This window comes from Cottoperca gobio, chromosome 10 (genome assembly GCF_900634415.1).
Source record: "Cottoperca gobio chromosome 10, fCotGob3.1, whole genome shotgun sequence".
Lineage (NCBI taxonomy): Eukaryota > Metazoa > Chordata > Actinopteri > Perciformes > Bovichtidae > Cottoperca > Cottoperca gobio.
Genome location: NC_041364.1, coordinates 16,804,638 through 16,829,594, shown reverse-complemented (window position 1 = coordinate 16,829,594; position 24,957 = coordinate 16,804,638). Strand labels below are relative to the sequence as shown.

The following is a 24,957-nucleotide window of genomic DNA, read 5'->3' as shown; positions in this document are numbered from 1 at the left end:
CTGTCAAAAGGGAAATTCAAAATTGTGTATTTTGACATTGGCTACGTTTTAACAAAGTGCTATTGAAGTAATCTCTTAATCTGTTATAATTATCATCAAATGGAGCAGTTTCAGATTGGGTGTGCCATTAAAACCAGAGTGTGACTGATGCTGCAGACTCTATTTGTTGCCTTGAATTTTGGCGTACTGCAGGGGATTTCCTCGCCACATTCGTCTTTTTTTCTTCTTTCCTCTTTTAACTCAAAGATGGCCTGACAACAGCTGCGCTCACACATACGCAGTGAACTGACACACTGAAAAGAACAGAGACAGTTGTCTTGTCGTGTACTTTTCTTCTGAATTAATAAGTACAAGTCCAACTGAGACACATGAAATGAAGTGTTAAGTTAATACTATAAGTGTAAACAACATTTTCATTTTGTTAATTTAAATGTATAGGGGCATACATAACTAGTCAGTCATGGTAGGTAGTCAGGTAGCCGAGGAAGTCAGTCTATACCACTAGAGTGTTTGACTAACAAGAGCCTGATGTTTTTAGATTTAGGCCACCAACGTTAGCTACTAGCTGCTATCTAACAATGAAAATATTAGCTTGAACTGTTATTGTTCTGTAAATATCCCCCCTAATTGAAAAATAGTTGCCTTTATGAACAACAATAACTTGGGTATTTTTGAGTTTGTTAAGCAGAAGAGGCATTGAATTCGAGTGGGAGTTGCCTGATGTTAAATATTCTAGTTCTCATTTTGCTCGGCTCATTGGTATTGCCAACATCAACACAGTTAATCATTGAACGGCCAAACACAAACCATGCACTCCACCCAGAACACATACTAGCGCATATAAGGGCACAGCAAGAGAAAATTAGCATGATTTACATTTCACATGGACTTAATTTGCACATTAAAATGTATTATTGACATATTTTCCAAGAAGAAGACGAAAGAGAAAAAACATAATTTCTTTGTATTTTTCATCATTTTATTCCGATCTATATGATACCTTAAAATCACAGTAATCATTGGACGGCCTGGATCTGAAGGCACTATTCAACTTCTATTTGCTGTATTTCTATACCAACGTGAACATCTTCATGTTACATATGACTCTGTAAAAAAAGAAAGACATCATCCTGATGGACAGGATGATCAGACATGAGAGCAGAAGACTGGCTTTGAAGGCTGGGAGGTCATAGGTCACTTGGTTTGGCTGAGGAGTAGCAGCAGTTTAGGGACACTGACAACAGATACTGACATTAACCACCACAGTTTCACTATGTGATCGGGCTTGTCTCGTCATGATTTTTCATTGAAGTCTTTGAACGGAGCTGCAGAGTCTTGACACGTTTAATCTTCCCCTCCACAGAGCATCAGTAGGGTTTTACGGTAGTCTCCTGAGGTATCACCCTGAACAATGATAGAGACATACACAGAAAGATCGTATTAATAGAAAATAATGTTTTTGTCTGCTGACATTTGGTCATCACAAATAATTTTAAAGAACTAGTTCCTCATTTTGGGAACTACGGTCATTGGATTTCTCGCCAAGAGTTAGATCACATCTGTATGGTAAATATGAAGCTACAGTCAGCAGCAGGTTAGTTTAGCTTAGCACAAAGACTGGAAACAAAGGGAAACAGCTAGTCTGGCTCTGTACCAAAGTAGCAAAATCCACCTAATTACACTTCTAAAGCTGGAGCTGGTAGCTTTAGAGGGGCGGTAGGTGGATTTACTGTACAGACATGGGGTTTGTATGGGCCTCCTCATCTAAATCTAAGTCCTAAAATCTTAAACTATTCCTTTGAATGTATATTTTTTTAATGTATCTGCTTCCTCTCGGATGTCAGTGACACTAACCTTTCTGTAAATTGGTTAAAAATACACAAACGAAATGAATAACTGAACTCTAAAAGACTTCTTGTACAAAAGATTTTCACTAAATACACTCAAAATAAACTATATATAGCAAATCCTTGCTTTTGCATAATCTGATAATATGTCTTGCAAAGACAATGCAGAGCACCTTACTTGCTTGTTTGTATGAGTGATTTCATCTGTAAATTATTATAGAACGGCTTCTGGGTACTTCCTGTCTCTGCAGCTGTCAGCCAATCAGACAGCGGATATAGAGAGGAAGCATGCAAGGGAAATTCCTAAACAGCTGTGCAATAGCCACAGACCCATAGTCCACCGCAGGAAGCTATAGATTACCATACTCCCCCACCCCACCACAGCAGCAGAAGAAGGATTTGCAACACACGCTCACACAGACAAAGGCCAGAAGACAAAACGTCCACAGAGACACACAGATGAGAGGAGAAAACACAACAAACCGACCAGGAGTGTTAGTTGACAAAGGCTCTGACTTACGATCATAGTTTCTACCTGGATGAATTCATGGAGGGAAACATCATGTGTTTCTTTGAACTCTTTACGAATGTTGAAAAGGTCGATCTCGCTACGGGACACCATGATGCGGATCAGTGCTCTGTCGTCTGTGCCAAGGCCCTGCAGCAGAGATCAATATATTCAGTTTATTCTGATTTACTTACAGTAACTGTTGCTGTCTGAGTGCACTCAGCAGCACCAAGAAAGTGCACAGAGAAAGACACAAAACTTAAGTTTCCCACATGACAAACATGACCTTGTCACTACCCTGGTGACGTGCTGCAGCTTAGAATTATACAACTGCATATACTTGCCGTATTTAAAGCATTAGGAATAAATACCTTCATGGCTTTATACAGACGGTCTGCAAAATAAGAGGGCTGGTTCTTCACGCTGCGAACTGCAAAGCAAAGAGAGCGCAAGAAAGGGCTGAGGAGGAGTCACAGAATAGACGTTGTCAGCAGTCTACAGTGTGACACATTTAAAAACAAAATAAGGTCAAAGACAGTTATTACCTATTGCATAAAAGGCATTTTTGACATCTCCTGACATGTCCTTCTTGATAATCTGTTCAATGTCCTTGTTGCTGTATCTGACAAACTCCTGGAATACTGTGAATAGCAAAGGGGTATAATCATGAGCTCGACCGATTACATTCTGTTTTTGAGAAACACACACATTTAGATTTGTAATAAATTGATCACTATGATTTATCCATCTTGACCTTTACCTCTCCTAAGATGGGGGAAGCTTCTGGTGCACAGAATGCTCATGAACTTAATCTCCATGTCATCAGAGTCGGCATTGCACGCATCGGCAAGTTCCTGATAAGTTCAGGAGAAAGAACAGGAACAAATACTTGAACCAATTTTTCAATTTCATATTTTAACACAGTAAAATGTTAAAGTAAAATGTCAAACACTAAATCACCTGAGCATCTGCTTCAGCTCTTTCCTCATCTGCAGGGCCCTCCTCTCTTGCACCCTGCACAGAGTGAAGACGGTTAAAACATTTTTGATCTATTAAATATCAGTGGTTCACCAAGAACGTTTAGTTTTTTCTTTAATATGTAACACTGTGACCTTGTGAAAGAAAACTGCATGCATTTAAATGGATCTCGTGATGTCTGCTACAGTCAGCAGACAGACTGCAACCAGTGAGTGGGTGTGGAAACAAAACACAGCCTCAGTTCTCACGATGATGAACATTACCTGTGTGAGAGAAACAAGGATGCGGCAGAAGTGGCCTGATGTGTCTGAATTAATGGCTTCCTCCGTAGACTTCTTATAGGCTGTGATGTCAAAAGTTTTGCGTGTTAAAGGTTTCCAGAACAAGAAAACTGTTTGAACGCATTTGTTTTAGGTGCAAAACTCACCATGCTGATAAGCAGCATTCATGGCAAGTATTTGCTCATTGCTCCTGGTGACCAGGATCTCGACCAGGGCGTGTTCATCTGTCCCAGCCCCCTGGAAAAAATGATGAGTAAAGCACAAAAAGGAGAATTTTTCACCAAAGTAACAACAACCAAAAAAGAAACCCCACATAAACAAGAAGAGACTGAATGTGATTGGGGCCTCTTCATATCTGACTGACTGCTATTTTTGTTCCATTTTTATCATCTCCATTTATATTCTAATGACAGAACTTCCTAATACTGTATTCAACACCAAAGAACAAGGAAGTGTCGAGTAAAATATCAGAGATAAACTGTGTGTCGGGCAGACGATACAGGAGCCAGACACGAGGACAGTTTTTACCATCAGGCTTCTCAACCTCCAGACCCACAGACATACCCACTCACTCACTGTCTGCACTACATAAATATAAATATAATTATTTATTGTACTGCGCAACCCCCCTTTTTTTCATATATGTACATACGCTATATTGTTTTTTATTATTGGTTTAACTTAATTGTATATAGTACTCTCTTTACTTTAAAATATATATATATTTTTTTAATAATTTGAATCTCTCAAACACATTTCATTGTACCATTGACCCTGTGTTAACCTATATTTGACAAATAAAACTTGAAACTTGAAGTTGCTGATTCACAGATCAGTGCTTTGTGACCATTCAAGACTTAGCAATGCAGCCAACGGGTGTTTTCTATTTAATCCTAGCATGGATTCCTATTTTGGCTGTATGCCTTCAAATAAGCAAATTATTTAATATAAAATGTACATAATAGAGACATACAATTGTAAAACATTATTTTGCACTTCCTGTATGTTCAGAGTAAAGCTTTCAACACAAGGCAATACAGTCAGTGTTTACAAATACCTAAAATGCAAAGTTATTTGACTTCCAAATACATTCTGTGTAATTGTCTTGACATTCAAGCACCAACTGTACCTCTGGGCCTGACGTCAACCATCACAGACTTGGAAAATAATTAACAGTGTACTTCTGAAGCGGTGAATTCCACCCATGAGCTGTCTCTCTCTACTACACAGGTACTGTAAATCAACCATGTCATCTACTTTACCTCCATTGCCTTCTTCATCATTTTGGCATCAAACTCTGCAGGGTTGAACATGAGCCCAATGATCAGCCTCTCGAGGTTCTTTGACAGCTCAGACTTCAGGTCCTTCATCAGATCCTGAGGACAGATCAAACACACAGAGTTACAAGAAACAGCTTCAGGCAAATAACCAACGAGATGTTGACTTTAATGTATCTACTGGTACTTGTGCATCAGAAAATGAAGAGGTAAGACATACTGTATGTTCCAGCTTGTTGAAGTTTTAATTCTCAATAATGATCTTCCCTCACCCTTCCCAGTAGGGATTTGTAGGTCTGTCTGATCTCTTGCCTCTGAGCATTGCTTCTCTGTGCAACAATGTCAATGATTGCATCCTCGTCTGTTCCTGTAGGCAGTGACAGGCAGTAACATTTGTAAAACTTCTTTTGTAAAATTGTAGCAGTGTAAATGTGCTCTTTTAGGGTTGCGTACCGAATCCCTTCATAGCTTTCCTCAGCGCTTGTGCATCAGCAGCAGCGTCAAAACTGGGTGCAGCACGGACTGATGGCCTCAGCTAAAGTAGTGAGATGACACAATTAGAAGTGTGAGATTTAATAATAATATACACACATAATGTAGAGTGACAAAGCAAGATTATGTAATTGAATTTAAGTTTTATTAAATCACTAAACATGCAGAACTATACAACATGTGCAAAAAATGAAAAGTGTTTGTTGAGGGTGAGTGTGCCTTCTTGAGGTTAGAAGCCATGACACCACCAACAATGGAAAGGTGGGTAGGCTGGAAAACAACTGTTTTATAGAGTGCTAGTGAGACGAGCTTTTGTTGACCAAAATGCTGAGACTTTTACTCCAATTCACTGCAAGGACAAAGCGAGGCAAACGTCGGTTTGGAGAGCGCATGATAACAAAAAAAGATTTGTATTTGAGTGAGCAACATTCTGATCCCATCCGCAGTTACACAAAGCCATCACTGTGTAAACATGGCAGCGTAATCAGCACAAGTTCATGACACTCCAAAAAGCAGGTCATTGCAAGGCCAGAAGGTAATTAGGATGCATGCCACTGCCAAGCCAAACATGCATGACACATCTAAAGCAAGAGCAGATAGACCCAAACCTGGACTTTGGTCATGGCACTTGTTTCCCACATCTTGTAAGCTATCTGAGCAGCTTCAGGGAAGAACTCTCCAGCTAAGCTGTAATAATCAGTTTGACACAAGACATCACGGTCAGCAAAGCCAAAACTTCAAGTGGGACAAAGTGAGCACTTTTCTGGAGACAGGGAACTAATATTTAATTAACTGCTGTTTTACTTTCAGACAATCTTTTGATATTAACTTCACCAAGCAGTTCTCTATGCTGTTGCAATGACATCATCTTTCTCCCATAAGTCAATAAACATTATACTATCCACAGAAAACAATAACTCCTGAAGAGTGGTGCTCTATCACCCCCGTCTGGTTGCTGCCGTTGCTTGCAGCCATAACTTACTCATCATCTCCTCCACACAGATTAAGCAGAGTCCTCTTGTAATCCCCTGATGTGTCATCCTGAGAGGTTTATACACAGAATCAAGTTAAAAGTGTATGATCTTCTACTTTTTTTAATTCTAAGTCAATTAAATTATTAGTGTTTAACCAACCTTAATCATGTTATAAAGGGACTTCTCATATAATAAACGGAAACACTCTCGAATGTCCAACATGTCTATTTCAGAGCGAGAAATCATGATCCTGATCAGGGTGTTGTCAGTTGTACCGAGACCCTGGAAATGAAGGAGAGGACAAGTGTTCAGGGTCAGGATGCTAAGGCAACTAACTAGGAAAAACATGTCAGGATGAATGTGTTGCTAAGGCATGTCTGTCCACAAATACGTGACTGAATGGCATTTTTGACTTTTTGTTTACCTTCATTGACTTGTAAAGGCGCTTGGCATAGAACATGGGAACACTCCTTATGCAGTGGACTGTGAGAATAAACAAGAAAAGAGCCCAGTGTAAACTTGACAACTTCACACGCCTCATGTTATAAAATGGTACATTCAGTGTGTTTCTTACCAACAGCCAGCATCAGCCTCTCAAAGTCTCCAGACAACTCATGCTTTATGCTGTCCTCTATGGGAATCTCTGCAATCTTCTCGTAGGCATCAAAAACTAAACAAACAGAAGACATTGGCAAGTAATGTTATGTATCACGTGCTAATTGAGGTATCTAAATGTTCTGATAATGATGATACCAATCTGATGAACCTGGTAAATGTTACAATGTTACAGCATGCTGATGTTAGCTCATAGTTCCACTGTGTACAGCCTCACAGTGCTACTAGCATGTGTGTTGTTACACAAGGCCTCTTTGCATTGAACAAATGCTACAATTGGCATCTACCAAAGTAACTAATTATCACAAAAGAATAGTTTTCGTCCACCATATTTCTTCTTGATCTTTTATAACCTGTCTATCTGCGATGCACATGTTGAAATTTGGTTTCAGAACAGTAGCCTATGCCTCAGGCAGTTTTTGTGGCATTAGACAGAGAATGTAGACAACTTTCAAAGTGCCATTATCTGCTGAGACTTGAGGTCACATTGGGAATGTCTGGATTCCTCACTGTCATGTTAATTATCCAGGGAGCCGTGCTCACCCATGTGGAGGTGGGTCACACTGCGGTTTCCCAGGATCATGATGAATTTGGCCTCGTCTGTCCCCCACTGCTCTTCTCCGGCCGCATACAGATCCTACGCAGAGGTAAGAAAGCACAGGATGAGATATTGTAATAAAAAAACAAAACTAAATGTTTCAGACATCAAGAGTCTATCATTGAATGCAGAGCTTCGTTAATTGTACATTGCAAAATAAGGACAATTACACACACAAAGTAAAAAAAGTTACACTTTACAAATTTGATTACTTTTTGAAAGAAGGCCATATAAAGTCAATAAGCCCAAGCATGCTGCACGTCTCTACTAGTCATAACATGTTCAAATTCTCACTTGTGCATCCTGCTCCACGAGGTCTGCGTCCACCACTCCTGACTCATCTCTGGACCCCTGGAACCATCAAACCAAAAACAATCAGTCAGTGGTTAAAGGTACTGTGTGTCTACGACAGTCTCTTTGTGGTTGACTGGATACTTCGCTCATGATTACATCATCTCCTCTGTGAACTGACCTGAAGTAAAACAATCAGCATCTTCTTAAAGTGACCTGAGGTGTCCGCTGATTATATCCTCCTCAATGTCTCTGCCATAAGCTGGAGACACAGACATCAATATAACATGTTGAAAGATGTTTACCAAATAAAATGTTGATTTAAAATGATATCTTATTTAACATGCCTTACCATCCTTGTATGCTGCAACCATCTCATGCGTCTCTCTGTTGTTTCTAGATGCCATGACTTCAATAAGGCATCTCTCGTTTGTTCCAGCTCCCTTGAAAAAGAGCATTAAGTTAAATTAGAAGCAGCTTCTGCTTCATTAGATGTGACGGGAGTGAATAATCTTACTATTAGGTAAATGTCTTACTTTGACTGCATCATGGATTTCTTTGGCATCATGGTAAGCTGAGGTTCTCATCAGACTGACAATAAGACGCTCAAATTTGCCTGTCAGCTCATACTTCAGATCCTCAATCAGGTCCTGTTGAAACAACAAAAACATAATGAAGTTCTTAACCATCTCTGAAAAACGTGTTTCTATTTGAGCAAACAAAAATCAGAGATGAGATTACCTTTCCAAAGCTGCATTTGTACGCTGCAATGACTTCCTGCCTCTGTGCATTGCTTCTTGAGGTGACCAGGTCTAATATGGCCTCTTTATCACTACCTGAGGGGCACAAAGCAACATTTTCAACAAACATCATCTCAGCCACAGAAACTGATCTCTGACTGCATCACTGCCACGGAAATTCTTTGTGAGATTATTCAGCCTACGAGTAGAAAAGATTGAAGATGACCTTTTCCCCTCCGCGCACAAAAATCACGGAGGAGTGAGGCACTCACCGATGCCTTTCATAGCATTGTAAAGTGCCTCAGCATCAACGACGGGATCAAAGTCCGGAGCATCTGTTACTGTGCCTCTGAACACCTGAAAGAAAAAGAGTTCAACTGAATTTCAGAGGTGAGACATTTTATATTGTCATGATTCAAGAACAAAGTGCACACTGATGTCTAGGATGTGTGTAGGTAGTTCTGACACAATACAGATAAATGGCACTTTTTGCACTAAAGTTATAAAAAAAGAAGTTGTCATATACATGATTGCATTATCTCTCTAGCTAAGCCTCTGTGCATACTGTAAATACTCCAATATATAGTATATTATATATATATTATATAGTATTTTATTTTGCCATGCAAGCAGCGAGGCTCTAGGAATGGTTCAAGTTAAAGTTTATTATCATATAAGTTTTTTTTAAAGTACAATTGTACATTTCAACACAATTAATCTCTCTCATCCCTCAAAAATACTGCGGTATTTCCATAACTGTTTAAAGGATTGCCATGAAAAAGTATAACCTAGGTCCCCAGAGGATAAAGCATGCTGACTTTAGTGATATCCTGACTTTTCCTCTTTCATCAGCATGAGATTGAGTAAGTGTGAGCATGCTAGCATGCTGACTTTAGCATTTAGCTCAAAGCATCACTGTTCCAGCCTCACAGAGAAACCAGCAAGGTTTCAGCGTTTGCTCCTCCAACATTTGGAGATGTGCTCAGCTCAACCCAGACACCGTTTTTCAGGTTAACAGTGGCTTGACCCACACTTCCCAGCAGTAGCGGTCTGTGTAAAAGTGTCAGTGACGGTTGAAGCCATGTCTGCTATTGCAGCAAACTGCTTGCACCTGTCCCACCCCCAGCTGAGCAGAGAAAATCCTGCTGTCTGTGTGTGTGTGTGTGTGTGTGTGTGTGTGTGTGTGTGTGTGTGTGTGTGTGTGTGTGTGTGTGTGTGTGTGTGTGTCTGTGTGTAGGGGTGGGTCAGTGGGTGAATAGGAGCAGCAGGGAGTCATGTTGCACATAATATGTTGAATGACAGACCTCTGCAAAGGGAGCATACAACGGATCAAAAAGTTTACAAACAAACTCCATTGGGCTTGTAAAGAAAATATAAAGCTCTGCCCACGGACTTTGTTTTAAAACTGAAAAGATCATTTTAGACCTGGCTGTGGAGGTGTGGTGTTATAAGCTCATTCACTTTGGGAAATAAGAAAGTTTGGCCTACATATTGAAAGTTCAAGCTTCAGCTGCTGCCGAAGAAACTATTGCTGCATTGAGGCAGTCAGCCAAAATATGCTCTCCACCCTGGTGAGGGGCCACTGCACTCTGCTTTACTACGGACCGTCACTCCTCATGACAGCTGGAGAGCTGCACCCACATAGCAACAGGGCCGCAAATACATACCCCTAGCAACAACCCTTTTACTAAACTAATCGCATTTGTTATGGTGGGTTTAAAGTGGAAAAGTTTTATGAGCTAAATTTCGATACCTTCCTTCCTCCCTGGGTGCTGCATGTTTCGTATGTTAAGGCCACAACGGTGTAGAGTATAATTAAGAGCATGTGTGTGTTTCAGCTCAACTAAGAGCAGAATGACAGGACACTGACTTACAGCTCGGACAATACATTTGCTGATACGACAAAGGCATTGGGAAGATGCTGTCAGGTGTGTCCATAGATGTGACACCCTACACTGCTGCCTTTATGATGGGGAGGACTCACGTGGGGCAGAAAAATGAGCTCATTCTATCCACACCTCATTCAATGGTGCACAAAACCATCCGTGTTCCACAGACACAAGATCTGCTCAGCAGTATGTCCACTTACCATTTCTATATTTGGTCTTCTGTGTCAACACTGTGCAGGAATCAATAGTTTCAGGCCTAGAGAGAGAAAGAGAGAGAGAAATGCTGATGTAGGGCTGGATAACAGCATTGCAATACATCCCTGTCTTTGTGGAAGTGTCATTCCCTAGTCCCCCTCCCCATCGTGTTGCAAAGACATAATATGCATGATGATGATCCCTCCTTTTTCCTGAGTAAATCTAATGAGGAGGTCTGTTCAAGGGCCCAGATACAGACTAAGGAGACAAGTTTCTCACATACTTGACCTCACGTTCACCTAAAATGACATGCTTGTGGATGACATTTGCATTAAGCCAATATTGGCAGGAAAAGTATTCAGTCACATTTTCCGTGCTGCCATACTCTGACATATAATATAGCCATTCACTAAAGCATATGGAGTCAGCTGCTTAGAGAAACTAGTTCTGCTAATTTCCCCCTTCCTGATTATATTTCAAAACAATCACAGTGCAAAATTAATTACAATACATTTCTGCAGAAAAGGTCAAATTGAAGAAAGGACAAACATAGATGTATCAGCTTTTCTACAGAGTTTTAAATGCAGCACTGTATGTTTAAGAAGTGAAGCTCTCCCAAAATAGCATGCAGTTTAACCTAATGTCAGATTGAAGGTCTGGGGGAGTGGGCCTCTTGCCTATATACAGTATACAAAGCCACACCCTTCTCTGTACCCCGCACTATAGAATAAACTTCCGATGCTTTGTAATAGCTATATACTTGTTTTGTTTGTTTTGTTTTAGCAATACAAAGACGGTGTAGTTTCAAATGTACTCACTTTTATATCCACTAATTCACTAAATTCCAGCGGTATTCTGCTCTCTACTGCAATTCCTTGGCACATTTAATAATTACTCATCAGCATACTTATTCAAATTTGCTTCGGAATGAAGAGGTTTCCAAAGAACACTAAATATGGCTTACCTTCTGTGCGCAGGAAGTATCCGGTGAGAGGTGGTCCTGCTGTCTCTGCTCTGTCCCCGTTAACCCGGTCTGTCTCCTCCTCCGGTCAGACTCAGGCAGTTCCGTTACGCGTCCTCTGTGACGCAACGACTGCGGCTTTCTCTCGCACAGAGGTGTGTGTGTATATGAGCCTGAATGTAGCGGGGAGGTCTTACTGTAAAGACATACTATTTAAAAACGTAAATGACCGGGTAACATCGAGTCTCAACTGAAACCTCACGCACGGAAGCTGCGCACACCTTTTTCTGCTGTCTAGGGTTTTGCTGCAAAACGTTTATTTCTGTCTAAAAAAACATTTTCAAGATATTTGCGTTAGTTACAGCAAACCTTCATGTTGAGCTTTGAAAAAGGCAGTTTTCACTTAGACATATTTCTGAACTGTGTCACATGAGTTCAAATGTGATTTTGTGCCTGCTCTATTTCTGTCCTGTCAGGTGTCTCTTCCAGTAAGAGAGGGAGAGACACCAGCATAGTGTGCGTGTGCGTGTGTGTGGGGGGGGTGGGGGCAGAGAGAGGCTATGTCAAGCATTGTGGACCACAGAAGGAAACATGATAGAAATGAAACAAATAGTTCAGTTCAATTACAGACATTGATACAAACTTGCATATATAAAATCACAAATAGTTTTGAACTGGGTTTTATTTATAGCCCCCGAAGTAATTTCTTGTATGTGCAGCTCTGGTGGAGTTTTATGTGGAGAGTTTTGTAACTGTACTGCATTAATTCTTAGTGATGTTGTATGGAGTTTAGTGGAAGAAGTGGTGATGAGAGAGGAGAGGTGACTTCCAGGAAGCACAGAGGCTTACAGACAGTACAGTACCACAAGTAGCAGAAGCATGACTCAGTATGTTTCATGTGACTGGAAGCCAACCTCAGTGTCAATGGCTTTGTGGTTACTATCGACGTTTCACTGACATCACCTGACCTCAGCTTACCGTACAAACGAGGAGGATTTTTTTTTAAAATTCATGCCTCTATTTGAACAGATTGTGTCTATTGGGGAAATATGGCTGCATCTCACTTGTTTCTCTTAATCTTGCGTCTTCATGTCATATTATCTTGGTGGTTCTTAAAAACATTTCTCCGCCAGTGTTCAGAGTAAGAGGGGACCATATGAGGTAAACACAGATGGAGGTGGGAGGCACCAGTGATGAAATGTTATTGTTGTATACTGTCCTCTTCTGCTTTTAAAATGCATTGCACCCATGAGAACCTGACTGTAAATTAGGCAGAGTTGGGAAAACTGCAAAATGCCAGCCCAAATGTAATCTATTACAGACAAACAACAATTGTACTCAGTAACATCCCCAAGGGAATGAAATAGGGTTAATGAGGTTATTATAATTCACCGAAAATATTCAAATTAAAAAACTTTTAAAATATTTTATGATTCATAAAGTTTGCATCCATGATTTCTACATGTTCTTGTTTTTTTTTATTTCAGCCAAATTCATGACTTTAATAAAATGGAATACAAACTTGTGAAAACAAAACAACAAATGAAGTGAGCACAAAAGCATTTTTCACATTCTGAATAGGATTTGCTGTTCACAATTCTCACCCTGTGCCTTCCATGCAATAATGAGCACATTATTATCCAAACTGGTCGGGAGTGAGAAAGGCTACTTTGTAAGTAAGTCCATTTGAGTGGGAGGGTCACACAGACCAGTGTTGTATATATCGCAGTAAAAATCATGTTTCCTCCATCCAAGTCAACAGCACGGATATTTTTGCCTCATTGCGCCGTTTTCACCACACAGTCACCAGTCACTCCTCGTGGGACTGAAGACAAGGTAAACAACTTGTGTATCCAAACCTGCCTTAACTTCTGTGAATTTGAATGTTGGACTGTAATATTTCTCTGTTAACTGCACCTGAGATGTTTCTTTAATTTCACAGTAGACAGCCATAATTTGCACACCAATGATTATTATCTGATCTTCACAATGATACAGCACAACCCTCTGATCGTAAAGCTGCACATCACGTGTGTGGTAGTTGTTTTTTTAGTTAAGTATTACCCCATTGTCCCTCTGGAGACGCTATCTCAAACCGTGAGATCTGCAGATAGGCAGCCTGAGCTTTGAGTTTGGTCAAATGTACTTTGACCGTCCACACAGGCTGCTTTCCCACTCGCCTCCTGCCTGCTGAAGTAGATGCCAGGAGGGATTAGGGGAACTGAAATCCCCCAATAGGAGATGAGAAGGTGAAAGCTACCTTTCAAACAGCAAGTGTGTAGTCCTGCTGCATGCATAAGCCATGAAAGCTGCTTTGTCCTCCTCTGTTTCATTCATTCTAAGGCTGGCATGCTCACACCTCCAGGTAGAGATGGGGTCACGGCTCCTATAAGATAAGCAGGAAACTCTAACATAGCGGCAGTGATAAAGTGCACGTACACGCATGTAAACACACTTTGAGAACAGTGTCGTTTCTGGGGGGTTATGACGTACAATCTGAAAAACAATCACTTCTATGATAAATAATCATGTTTTCTTGATCGGTGTCAGACACTAGGAATGTAGTCATGCAGAGGTTTTTCAGTTTCTACTGTTGCCACATTCAGACGTTTCTTTTCTTATTGTTTGCTGTTTTTGAAGGACAAAATCCAAAGTCATAGACGAATGTGTACCGTGAAGTCTTGGATTATCTTGAAAGCATAATCATGAAAAGATTATAAAAACTCTCACTTACATCACAAGAATGAGTAACACACAAGAAGAGTCACATTAAAAATTAAGAAAAGAAAAGAAACATCTGTAACACTGTCCGTTTAATTTCCTTGGATGTTTCTTCATGTCCTTCTTTTTATTTATTTGGTCCCTGCTGTGTCAGATATTGTAAAAATTGATTAAATATTAATAATAAAACAATAAAAACAATTCATTTTGACAAACTGTGCAGCTGGTGTAGTCATTTACAATAGATAAAGAAAATTAAAAATGCCTTTTCATTCAAAACAAGCACGTCAACACAGATCATGTAAACACTGAATCAATCTGAGGGATTATCTCTGACATGATACTGCTGGTGAAGCAAGAACACACAACAACATAGAAAACAATTTTAGTTTATTGTCAAATTAAAAATCAATTTCCCGCACTCCTCATACAAGCTTGAGGAAGTAATCGTGTAATTGAAGGTTGTAAAGTGCAGTCCTCGAGCAAGGCGTTACTTTGGTGCTGTGGGCGGCAATGGAAACTCTAGGCATCAGCAGTATCATATCAGGGGGGTGATAAAGAAGGGCATGTAAAAAGGAATAATGTGATTTAAGGGAATGACAGATCCTATTAATTGTCTCTTCTAAGCACACCTGTGAAGGAAATACACAGAAGAGGTGAGTGAATCCAGCTTTCTTTGTCCTTAATGTGAATTAAATATTGGCTTTTGAGTTACATTTTACATAATCACAATTATGCTTATTTAATCTTAAATTTAAACAAAAAACGAATTTATCCAAGTTTCTATTGTTGATTGCTCTTTTTTGATGCATTAATGAATAGTTCCTTTTGGCACCGTTACATTAACAATAGATAATGTTTCATAGAAGGAAGAATGTTGTGTGTGGGGCTGACCTGACAATTATTCACTATCAGGTTCACTGATCCACCCTTTCTCACCCACTCCTCTCCCCTCTCCTCACTTTTTCTTACTCCCTCTTTCTCCCTAACATCAAACTGCTCTCCCACCTGTCTCTTCCTTTAGAATTCCCTCATCTTTCCATCCTGATCCAAACCCATAGAAGCATGTCGTGCGGCGGGGTGAAGTCCTTTCTGGTGGGCCTGTCTCGGAGGAAGCCCCTGGAGCCGGAGGGAGAGAAGTCCACGTTTAACCGATGCCTCACCACTCTGGACTTGGTGGCCCTCGGTGTGGGCAGCACCCTGGGGGCCGGGGTGTACGTCCTGTCTGGAGAGGTGGCCAGAGAGACTGCCGGACCCAGCATCATAATCTCTTTCTTCATCGCTGCCCTGGCATCCATATTCGCTGGACTTTGCTATGCAGAGTTTGGGTCTCGGGTTCCCAAAACAGGCTCAGCATACCTTTACAGCTATGTGACTGTTGGAGAGCTGCTGGCTTTTATCACTGGCTGGAATTTGCTACTCTCCTACGTCATAGGCAAGTCTGATACACAGGATTTGTTTCATACATTACCTACAACAATATCTTGTCTGTTATTCAGTGATGTATGTATAGGAAAGAAATACAATTTGGAATTAATATTAATCAAACTTGTGATTTCCATCCTCTGGAAACCAAATTATTTTCCATTTAAGTAACATGTTTGGCTCACTGAGAACATAATAACCCATGAATGATCAACCATCAACATGGGACTCTTGAGAACTCTGTGACCTTTCTTCTGCTTTACGAGTAGATTCTTAAAGTGTCTTTTAACAGTGAAAGATTAGTTGGAGTTTTTCACAAAAAAAATGGTATCCTAGTCATATACATCACCCTATAAACCAGGATTGTCGTTAAAAACAACTGAGTCGTAAAGTGTGAAAGACGCAGGGAAGGAACTATCACCATGAGTAATTCTGTTTATGACTAGAGTTAAAAGATGACTCAGGCTGATTAATCTATTTCATGTTTCTCTCACTATCTGCTCAGGGACATCCAGTGTTGCACTGGCGTGGAGTGGGACATTTGATGACCTCATTGGGGGCGTCATATCCAAATATTTTGAAGAAAATGCAGCCATGGGCCTGCCTGGCCTGGCACCTTACCCAGATGTCTTTGCTGCTGCTCTCGTCATGATACTGTCAGGTAAAATGATGAAACGTGTCATTATGGTGGCGGCAGTAATGCATACAAAAAAATTGACATTCACCATGTTTCCCATGAAGGTGTGCTGGCATTTGGAGTAAAAGAGTCGACAGTAATCAACAAGATCTTCACAGCAATCAACATCGTGGTGCTGCTGTTCGTGGCCGTCTCTGGATTCATCAAGGGGGACATCACCAACTGGTACATCAGCGAAGAGACTCTGATAAACGCCACAGCACAATTCAAGTAATGTTAAAGAGCAAAATAAGCCTGTCTGTGTTTGGGTGTGTGCAGGATGCTGTAAATACAGTAGTATTGCTCTCCTGGTTATCTCACTGTAAATACACAAACAATGATGCTCTCTCCCCAATTCAGAAACTTGAGCTCTACTGCCAATGTGACAAGTATGTATGGAGTGGGTGGATTCTTCCCCTATGGCCTTAGTGGAACAGTGGCCGGAGCTGCAACATGTTTCTATGCCTTTGTTGGATTTGATTGCATCGCTACAACAGGTGAGAGGACAACATCTCCCTTTTTCAGTATCTACTGATAAATGATATATAGTTGGATATGATTAGATTTTTATCAGTATATGATCCTTTCCTACATAAATATGAGATCAAATACACATAATACCGTATGTACAGTGACTGACTTCAGTATTTTTGGTGTGTTACTGCTGAGATATGATTCAATTGTAACAATTTGATATGGTATGATTCATCTAATGAAATGCAGCATTATATGAATTAATGTTAAAATCCATTTAGGAAAGGCAGTTTTATTTATAAAGCATGTTTTATACACAGAGGTAGGTTCAAGACACTGTACAGAGAAGTTAAAACAACACATTACAAAGTTAAGACAATACAGTTTAAAAAAGTTAAATAAAAGAGAGCTATATAAATAAATACAAACATTTGAAATAGTAATAATACAATGATAATATGGCCTTGACTTTTAAAAACATTGAGTTATAAGTGCTTAAGAACATTAAGGTTTTCAGTCTGGATTTCAAAGCTGAATGAATTATAATTATGTAATGATGTAAATTATGTTAAAGTAAAAAGTGCATCGACTTGATTAAAAAAAAAGAAATTGGCTGTTACATTTATAATGTTATTTACGTGTTGTGGCCTTTTAGTCACATCTCATGACCTTGATCAGATCAAGTTTGCTCGCTTGTGTCGGAGATAGTTCAGTTGTTATCGTGATATCTCGTATGATAACAACTGAACCATTTCCGTGACAACTGAGCAAACTCCATCTGATCAAGGTCATGAGATGTGACTAAAAGCTTTTCCTGGAAACATTTTGGACTTTATAGACTTATGTTTGTCAAACTGCTATTTGTCATATTTGTGGGGTATTACTCTTTTACTTTCATGTAACCCCAAACAGCTGAAGGAGTAATATCATTAAATATTCTTTCTTTCTTTCTTCACAGGCGAGGAGGTGAAGAACCCCCAGAAGTCCATCCCTCTGGGCATTGTGGCCTCACTACTTATCTGTTTCGTGGCCTACTTTGCTGTGTCTGCTGCTCTCACCCTGATGATGCCCTACTACCTCCTCAATAAAAAAAGCCCCCTACCAGTGGCCTTTGAATACATCAAGTGGGGTCCCGCCAAATATGTTGTGGCTGTGGGGTCACTGTGTGCCCTCTCTACCAGGTAAAAAACTACTAGTAGTACAGTTGGGATCATGGGATGTGACTGTCATTGGAGAACACAATGTAGGCCTGTGGGCTATAAAAATGATTGCCAAACATTTTACTACAGACATGTTTGGTTCCCAGAGGATGACTGGAGTGACTTTGGTGATTCCCTGACATTTCCTATTGCGTTGAGTTTAACATTTGTTGTTTTGAGTGAAATGTCTCCACTGACATTCACATTTCGATAGATTGCCATGCAATGTGATAGAGACATTCATGTTCTCCTCAGGATGAACTTTGGTAACTTCATCAGGTCAGTTTATCTAATACTTTAATTACTTTACTACTGATATTCCCATAAACCTCAGCTGCACTTTGTGTTGAATGTTACTTAACCATAGTATACCTGATTAACCTCAGCATGTAAGGATCATTTAGCTTAAAGCACAACTAGAACCTCACTGAGGTGCTAGCATGGCTGTAGTGTAGACTCTTCATCTTCATATTAAAGAAAACATTGCAAATGTCAGTGGAACATCCGGCTCCATTTTCTTGTAAAATCTCTGCTGTAATGTACTAAATCTAGAAAGTATTCAAGGCTGCTACAGAACATGTTGTGCAGAGCCACCAGGTCACTTGATTGCTAACCAAGCGTAGCCCAAGACAATTATGGTCAGCTATGTGTCTTATGAAAAGTGTCTGACACGATGTAAAAAAGTTTTTTGTGAGTTCACAGAAAAATATTAATTATTGACTATAAAACTGATAAAACATATAGAACAAATGTTCTCTCCCGGCACATTTAAAACTAAATATGTCACGGTCAGAGGCTTTACTGTTTATTCAGATTAGAATTGATACTAACAGTGCTTCTGTTGGAAAGTACTGTAGCATTATGCTATGCAAGTTATGCTGGTACTAAAAGCATTTTGATGATCTTTGACTGACCCTGTTTGCATTTGTAACTCCAGCCTGCTGGGTTCGATGTTCCCAATGCCCCGGGTGATGTTCGCCATGGCAAGAGATGGCCTGCTTTTCCAACCCTTGACCAAAGTAACCTCCAAGGGAAGTCCTGCTATAGCTACCATATCATCTGGAACCGTGGCAGGTACAGATGTTCCAGCTGTTCATCATATGTGGTGAGGCTTATGGACTTAAAGTAACTCTGTATCCCCTGGTTGTCATCTTTAGCCATCATGGCTCTGCTGTTTGACCTGGAAGCCTTGGTGGAAATGATGTCCATCGGAACTCTGTTCGCTTACACACTCGTGGCCATATGCATCTTAATACTGAGGTATATTTATTCTATCTGCTTCTTCTACCATGGTGCTTTACCTAAAATGCTGAGCAAAACTACATTTATGTTGCATGTTCCTTTTTTTTCTTCTTCTTTCAATCAAGGTACCAAGCAGATCCATCTGAAGACACAGACCTAAAGATCAAAGACTCAAACACCAGGTTCAGCCTCCTGAAGCCTCCATCATCTTCCAATGCATCCACCTCAAGAAGAGTCACAACCTTGACTATATTCTCTGGTACGCAAGAAAGAACATTTCTTGACCACCATCCCATCCCACCATTTGTGTCTCTGGTCCACAAAAAGATCTTTCTCATTTATCTTTTCTTTTTCTGCAGTTGCATGTGTGGTTGCACTGTGTGTCATCCTGACCCAATCATTAAATGCTCTAGCCAATTTGGAAGTATGGAGTCTGGTGGTTGTCTGCGTCCTCATCTTCATCATCCTGCTCAACACTTTCCTCATCTGGAGGCATCCTCAAAATAGCACCAAGGCATCTTTCATGGTGGGAGAATTTGAATTGTGTATCTCACAAACTAGACTTACATGTTCTGTGTAATTTCTAACAGACATCCAATATAAAATCCTTTAACGTGTATTTTCTGCTCACAGGTGCCCTTACTCCCTGCTCTGCCCATAGTGAGTACGTTCATCAACATCTACCTGATGGTCCAGTTAGGTGGAGAAACATGGATACGATATTCTATTTGGATGTTAGTGGGTAAGAGCATGTATCTGCTTGAAAGCTTCAGTTCTTTTATCGAGTTAGTTGCTGAACCGTAATGTTCCCCCTTTTCTTTCCAGGGTTACTGATCTATTTTGGCTACGGTGTCCGTAACAGTGTTCAGAGAAAGCGTCTCATGGGCATGCAGATGAATATTGAAACGGTCACCGGCCAAACAGACAAGGACATCATTAAAGAGGAAAAATTCTGAGTTTGTCTGGAGCGGAAATTGATTGAGATGTTACAGTGAGAAAGTGTGTAGCTATTGTTGTATATGCTTATCTGATCCTGAATATCTGAGTGCAACAGTAATTCATTGAAATATTCTCGTTGCCAACATTGCCTGATGTATTTTTGGACGTGTATATGTTGTCTGTATCTATGTCAGTGTCCTGGAGACTCTAAATCTACTGTCAAAGTAGTTTACACCTGTGTTTAAAAAAGGGCTCGAGCTTTGTTCCGTTGATAATTACTATTTTATTACACTTTGATGACAAGTTTACATTTTTAATATAAATTGTAAAATGTAAAACAATTGTATACACTTCTAATTATGATTATGAATAAAAAGATAAATATTTTTTACATGTCAAAATATAGAGTCAGACTATACAAAAGTAAGTACAATGTAGATACAGAATATCTTGTGAAATATCATATTTTTTAGCCTGTTTAAAGATTCACTTTATTAATTCTTTGTTGTTTCAAAGTGTAAATATTGAAACTGTACATGTTTTCAAATTCTATATTGTAAATGTATACCTTAATTAAAAAGAATCCAGTTTTCAAGACTATAATGTGGAGTTCACTTTCTGCACGACATGTTAATGAAAGAAAAGTCCAGTTCCACTCGTAATCTTGGATAAAGAGCCAGAGTTCACTGGGAACAAAAGGACCTTTCACTGAAGCTTACCTGTGTCATGATCAAGACCGCGGCTTAGCTAGTCGCTCAAAACGAAAGGTTTACATTGTTCTCACTGGGTACAGCATGCTATGGATATATTCAAATATGCAAAACCTTGATTTATTTACCTGGTTACAGACATTTAATTTCACAGAGGAGAATTGTTTAGTATAGAAATATTGGCATGTCAAGTTTATTTATAAAGCCTAAAATATCACGTTCTTCTCAGAGGACTTTACAATCTGTACAGCAGGATATTGGTTTAGGTTGATGGATTTTCAAAGGAAAATCTTGTTTTCACAGAAACTTTTAACAATATAAATGATGCATTTCACCAAAAACACCGAAACAAAAAGTTGATTTTGTGCATTTTATCTAAAGCCCCTCAGTGAAGGGGTTTATTGGGCACCAAATGCTTTTAATACCCTTGCCACAGTCTTCATCTGAGCTGTTTTTGAGGGCCAGACTCATGCTGCTAGCACACTTCCAGTCCAGCAGCTAAGCAAACAGGCTGTGTGATTCCACACGGCGGGGCCTCTGTCTCTGGACCCTCATTGGTCCGGACAGGCTTGAAAGCCTCCATTGAGCCGGTGAGGAGGAATTTGGGGTACTAATGCCACTCTCAGGAGGAGGAATTTGTGTGATTTTGGTAAACAGATGACCTCTCACTTTGCAAGCTCTGCCCTCCTCCTCTTCTCTCTGGTTTCTGCAGTACGTTCTCTGCGTTGAACTGCATGAACTAACAAACCACAGACCACTTTGATATTATTCCACTGATCAATAATGCCTTTGGCGAACTTGTTTGGATCAAAGGGGAGGCTGGTGCTGTGCGCTCTCCTTATTTGTGCCGTAATCTTCGAGTTAGGTAAGTGATTTCATTCACTTGCTGAGCAGTTCTGTGAACAAGTCTTGTGGGAATCACTAAGGAGGGGAGATTTTTGTTGGCCTAAAACATGATGTAGCTTACTCTAGAAGTTGGCATGTGATAAAAACCATTGATCCACCATGAAACCATTACCACCAAGATATTAACGACTTATTACTCGATTCATATCATTAAACATTTGCCTGTATCCTTATTTTAGCAAAGTGGTATAGTGGTGAGTATATGTTTCCAATATATATATATGTTTTATTTCTGGTCATTGCTACAATTTCACAGAATTTCCCTGCCGGCGATCAATAAAGGCTTATCTTATCTTATTTGAACTATTAATAGATCATGTGCTCTGTATACTGTGTAGCTTATTGTCAAAAAGACGCCCAAGAACAGAGGACCAATCCAGGAAGGAAAACAAAGCCAAGCATACCCAAACTTGTGAGATCAACAAAAAAAGGGCCCAGAGCTGTAACAGCCAAACCCAAGATCAAAGATACCCCTGCAGCCCCTGCACAGACCTTCCTCACACAGGTATCCACACACAGGAACATTCATTAAACACAGAAAAATGACTGCATTGGTGTATAACTGTGTGATTGTTATCTGACACATAAAGGTGCTAAACAGAGGGAAGTTTAAGAAGGTGGGAGACACTTTAAGTGTGCAGACAGGAGACACTCTGCAGCTGAGGTGCAGGGGCAAACCTGTGCAGTGGAGCGTCCCAACGTACCTGGAGGAGGATGATGATGGTAGGCTCAGGTAAGCTAAGGGACAAATACACCTTTATTGTGCATGAATGTTATTCTTTTAATGACAGAATGATAAATTATGTTGAAGTTTGTCTGTTTTCTGACTTTCCTGTTTCGGCTTTTCAGGATTGTCCAACACGAGCGATATGGCATTCTGACATTAGTCAACACTACTGGTGCAGACACAGGGGAGTACAGCTGTTATTCTATGTACTGTGAAGACACAGACTGCAGGAAGGAGTATGACAAAGCCATCAAAGTGTTCGTCTTCTTCCCCGGTACAGTGAATTAATTTTATTGATGCTTACACATGCACTTTGGGCACGTGGCAGCCTCTGTTATATTTTACTGCCAGCTTGATATCTTATCGTCAATCTGCCATATCTTCTCACTGTACCAATCAGATCCACAAGAACTATTTGTCCCGTCGTCTGACTACTACGAGGTGATTCAGCTGAGAACCAATTGGCCAACGCTCCTCCCCTGCCAGGTGACGTCACCCGGGGCTAAAGTGTCTCTACACCGCGAGTATCCACCAGTGGACGTGGCAGTGGACGGGACAGAGATCTCCTTTAACGTCAAGAAGGGCTTCACCATTCATCGACCCCGGCCTTATCATGCTGGAGCCTTGTTCTGTGTCGCCAGTCTGGGCAACCTGAGGCAGAGCTCCACCAAGTACATGCTCATCTATGTTAACTGTGAGTGCTGCCACTCAGTTGTCCACTCCCTTAAACGTGAATTCACTTGTTGCCTCTTTTTTTTTTACATACTTTATGTGCAATCAATGGATTGTTCAACTCCTTTCAATGCTTACACATCAAACCCTTTCAGGTCTCGAGTCTTCACATTTTGAACAAATGTATTTTTCTAACTCTCACAGCTTGCACTGGGCATACATACTTTACTAAAACTGCTTACAGTGCATACACTTCAACTATGATCATCTTTCAGTTTATACATTTGAACTGGCACTCATTTCTCTCAGGACAGAAAGCTGCCAGTTACAGACACACTTTCATTATGCTGACTAATGCAAGTCACAAATTGTTGTTTGGTTACTTATCACTTACATAACTCACTTGTATTCCACACTTGCCATCAGACCCCATGGCTCCTCCTGCCCCAGTGATACAGGCCTCATTGAGCTCAGTGACTGTGGGGGAGAATCTGCGTGTCAGCTGCTCTGTGCTGGGGGAACAGGACGTGGCCGTGGAGTTCACCTGGGAATACCCGGGACTGCAGGTCAGACACTCAACTTTTTGCTTTAATACTTTACAATATGGCCCACTTGCTATACTATAGATTTCAGGTTTGTTGTGGGACAAAGTAAGTGAAGACTCTGTGTAATTGATGTACATCCTGTTTCATTACTATATATTTTTTGTTAGTTCATTATTAGTTAAGACCCATACAACCTTTGTACTGCAGAGCATCCAGGCCTATAGCTGTCTATTAATGATTTATCAACATTTAAAATGCAAACTTAAAGACTTATTGTAAAAACATTACTTTTCTGGTCACCTGTGCTGGTTGCAGATCGGGAGGCCTCTGTACACACAGGACAGCATCAGTTCAGTCGGTGGAGGAGCGGCTCGACAGCAGTGTCAGTCTATCCTCCTGGTGGATGAGGTGAGGGACGTGGACCAGGGAACATATACCTGCACCGCCCAGAACCTGCAAGGAGCCAAATCCGTGTCCACCACTGTTAAAGTGGTCCCCAAAGCAAAACCCAAGAAGCCCTAAACCATCAGAACTGGATGATATCCCTGAGAGGGTGGAGATCAGGTGCAACATTTTGCTCTGTCAAAGTATTAAACAGTATTTTATGAGACACATATCAATATATGTATATGTATAGTGTATATCCTGTACACACGACATCTATTGCACGTCTGTCTGTCCTGGGAGAGGGATCCCTCCTCAGTTGCTCTCCCTGAGGTTTCTTCCATTGTTCCCCCTTTAATTATGGGGTTTCTTTTAGGAAGTTTTTCTTTGTGCGATGCGAGGGTCTAAGAACAGAGGGTGTCGTATCCTGTACAGTCTGTAAAGCACACTGAGACAAATGTATAATTTGTGATATTGGGTTATATAAATAAATGTGATGTGATTTGATTTGATATATAATTGCAACAAAACATCATGTTCTCCTGTCACCATGAGTAGTGGAAACACACTTCAGCATCACAAGGATCATAGAGATTGTGTTGTTTAGATGAATGTATGTCAACTGTTGTGCATTAAGCTTGTGCATTCAAAGTTTTGTATACACACATTGTATTCTGTCTTTTTCTACGTA

The 24,957-nt window shown here is 40.3% G+C and overlaps 3 protein-coding genes across 3 annotated transcripts; 2 read left to right on the top strand and 1 right to left on the bottom strand.

Annotated features, from left to right (window-relative positions):
- Nucleotides 1-948: 948 nt before the first annotated feature.
- anxa6 (annexin A6) lies at nt 949-12,045 on the bottom strand. Its single transcript, XM_029441332.1, is given in 26 exon segments — nt 949-1,404; nt 2,368-2,505; nt 2,727-2,785; nt 2,901-2,996; nt 3,116-3,209; nt 3,316-3,369; nt 3,597-3,676; nt 3,761-3,851; nt 4,877-4,990; nt 5,164-5,258; nt 5,345-5,426; nt 5,992-6,070; nt 6,366-6,424; nt 6,517-6,639; nt 6,782-6,840; nt 6,932-7,027; nt 7,516-7,609; nt 7,865-7,921; nt 8,043-8,090; nt 8,092-8,123; nt 8,214-8,304; nt 8,398-8,511; nt 8,603-8,697; nt 8,874-8,958; nt 10,691-10,746; nt 11,650-12,045. Coding segments are annotated over 25 exon segments (1,998 nt in total). The 5' UTR covers nt 10,694-10,746; nt 11,650-12,045; the 3' UTR covers nt 949-1,344.
- A 3,387-nt stretch (nt 12,046-15,432) lies between these two features.
- Nucleotides 15,433-20,339, top strand: LOC115014696 (cationic amino acid transporter 2). The gene is made up of 11 exons (XM_029441732.1): nt 15,433-15,802; nt 16,298-16,453; nt 16,534-16,699; nt 16,829-16,965; nt 17,901-18,123; nt 19,079-19,215; nt 19,299-19,401; nt 19,509-19,642; nt 19,743-19,909; nt 20,017-20,125; nt 20,209-20,339. The coding sequence occupies exons 1-11, from the start codon at nt 15,433-15,435 to the stop codon at nt 20,337-20,339; spliced, it is 1,833 nt and encodes a 610-aa protein (XP_029297592.1).
- A 1,437-nt stretch (nt 20,340-21,776) lies between these two features.
- Nucleotides 21,777-24,613, top strand: LOC115014838 (platelet-derived growth factor receptor-like protein). Its single transcript, XM_029441927.1, has 7 exons — nt 21,777-21,897; nt 22,277-22,443; nt 22,529-22,671; nt 22,788-22,939; nt 23,066-23,359; nt 23,764-23,903; nt 24,198-24,613. The coding sequence occupies exons 1-7, from the start codon at nt 21,816-21,818 to the stop codon at nt 24,402-24,404; spliced, it is 1,185 nt and encodes a 394-aa protein (XP_029297787.1). The 5' UTR covers nt 21,777-21,815; the 3' UTR covers nt 24,405-24,613.
- The last annotated feature ends 344 nt before the right edge of the window (nt 24,614-24,957 follow it).

Coding starts and splice junctions, on each gene's coding strand:
- LOC115014838 (XM_029441927.1), top strand. CDS start 21,816: ATGCCTTTGGCGAACTTGTTTGGATCAAAGGGGAGGCTGGTGCTGTGC. Junction 21,898..22,276: donor TGCCGTAATCTTCGAGTTAG/GTAAGTGATTTC, acceptor TATACTGTGTAG/CTTATTGTCAAAAAGACGCC. Junction 22,672..22,787: donor GATGATGATGGTAGGCTCAG/GTAAGCTAAGGG, acceptor TCGGCTTTTCAG/GATTGTCCAACACGAGCGAT.
- LOC115014696 (XM_029441732.1), top strand. CDS start 15,433: ATGTCGTGCGGCGGGGTGAAGTCCTTTCTGGTGGGCCTGTCTCGGAGG. Junction 19,216..19,298: donor ATCATCTGGAACCGTGGCAG/GTACAGATGTTC, acceptor TGTCATCTTTAG/CCATCATGGCTCTGCTGTTT. Junction 20,126..20,208: donor TTCTATTTGGATGTTAGTGG/GTAAGAGCATGT, acceptor TTTTCTTTCCAG/GGTTACTGATCTATTTTGGC.